This window comes from Plectropomus leopardus, unplaced genomic scaffold, assembly GCF_008729295.1.
Source record: "Plectropomus leopardus isolate mb unplaced genomic scaffold, YSFRI_Pleo_2.0 unplaced_scaffold82899, whole genome shotgun sequence".
In the NCBI taxonomy this organism is placed as follows: Eukaryota; Metazoa; Chordata; class Actinopteri; order Perciformes; family Serranidae; genus Plectropomus; species Plectropomus leopardus.
Window position 1 is genome coordinate 1 of NW_024691352.1, and position 627 is coordinate 627.

Genomic DNA, 627 nt, shown 5'->3' on the forward strand with positions numbered 1-627 from the left:
AGGGTCTAATGGAGTCTGATGGGTTTAATGGGGTCTGATGGGGTCTGCTCAGGTGAGGCCTGCTCTGTCAGGTGATACAGCTCAGGTACGTACCCAGGTGAAGACGGAGAAGAAGGAGAAGACGATGGTGGCTCTGGCAGCGTCGGCGCCTTCGTTCAGAGGGTTGTCCTCCTTTTTAGAAACCTGCCACTGATTGGCCAGAAAACAGAAACCCACGAACCAGACCAGAGACCAGAGCGCTGCAGAGAACACGGGTTACACACGTGTTACTATAACACAGAGAACACGGGTTACACACGTCACTAATCACACACACAGGTGATCCAGAGGAGGCGGAGTCTCACCTGACACGCCGATGTCGGCCATGACGGCCTTCTTCCTGTCCTTAACGCCGCTGATCTGAGGGAAGTAAACGTCGAGCGCCAGGAAGGCGGTGCTGCAGAGGAAGCAGAGTGTTCCCACGGTGACGGCGTAGCTGCAGGCGATCTGGTTGCGGTTGAAGATGCAGAACTCCTCGACCTCCTCGGGACGGTTGACGTAGCCCTCGTTAGCGACGCAGCCGAGGACGACGATGGAGAAGAGCTGTAGAGACAGAGCAGAGACAGCAGCTAGCTCCATGCTAACACA

At 56.1% G+C, this 627-nt stretch overlaps 1 protein-coding gene across 1 annotated transcript; it reads right to left on the minus strand.

Moving 5' to 3' along the window:
* Window positions 1-6: 6 nt before the first annotated feature.
* On the minus strand, window positions 7-618 carry LOC121940298 (synaptogyrin-1-like). Its single transcript, XM_042483098.1, has 2 exons — window positions 345-618; window positions 7-239 (listed from the first exon to the last, which is right to left on the minus strand). The coding sequence occupies exons 1-2, from the start codon at window positions 616-618 to the stop codon at window positions 82-84; spliced, it is 432 nt and encodes a 143-aa protein (XP_042339032.1). The 3' UTR covers window positions 7-81.
* Window positions 619-627: the final 9 nt, after the last annotated feature.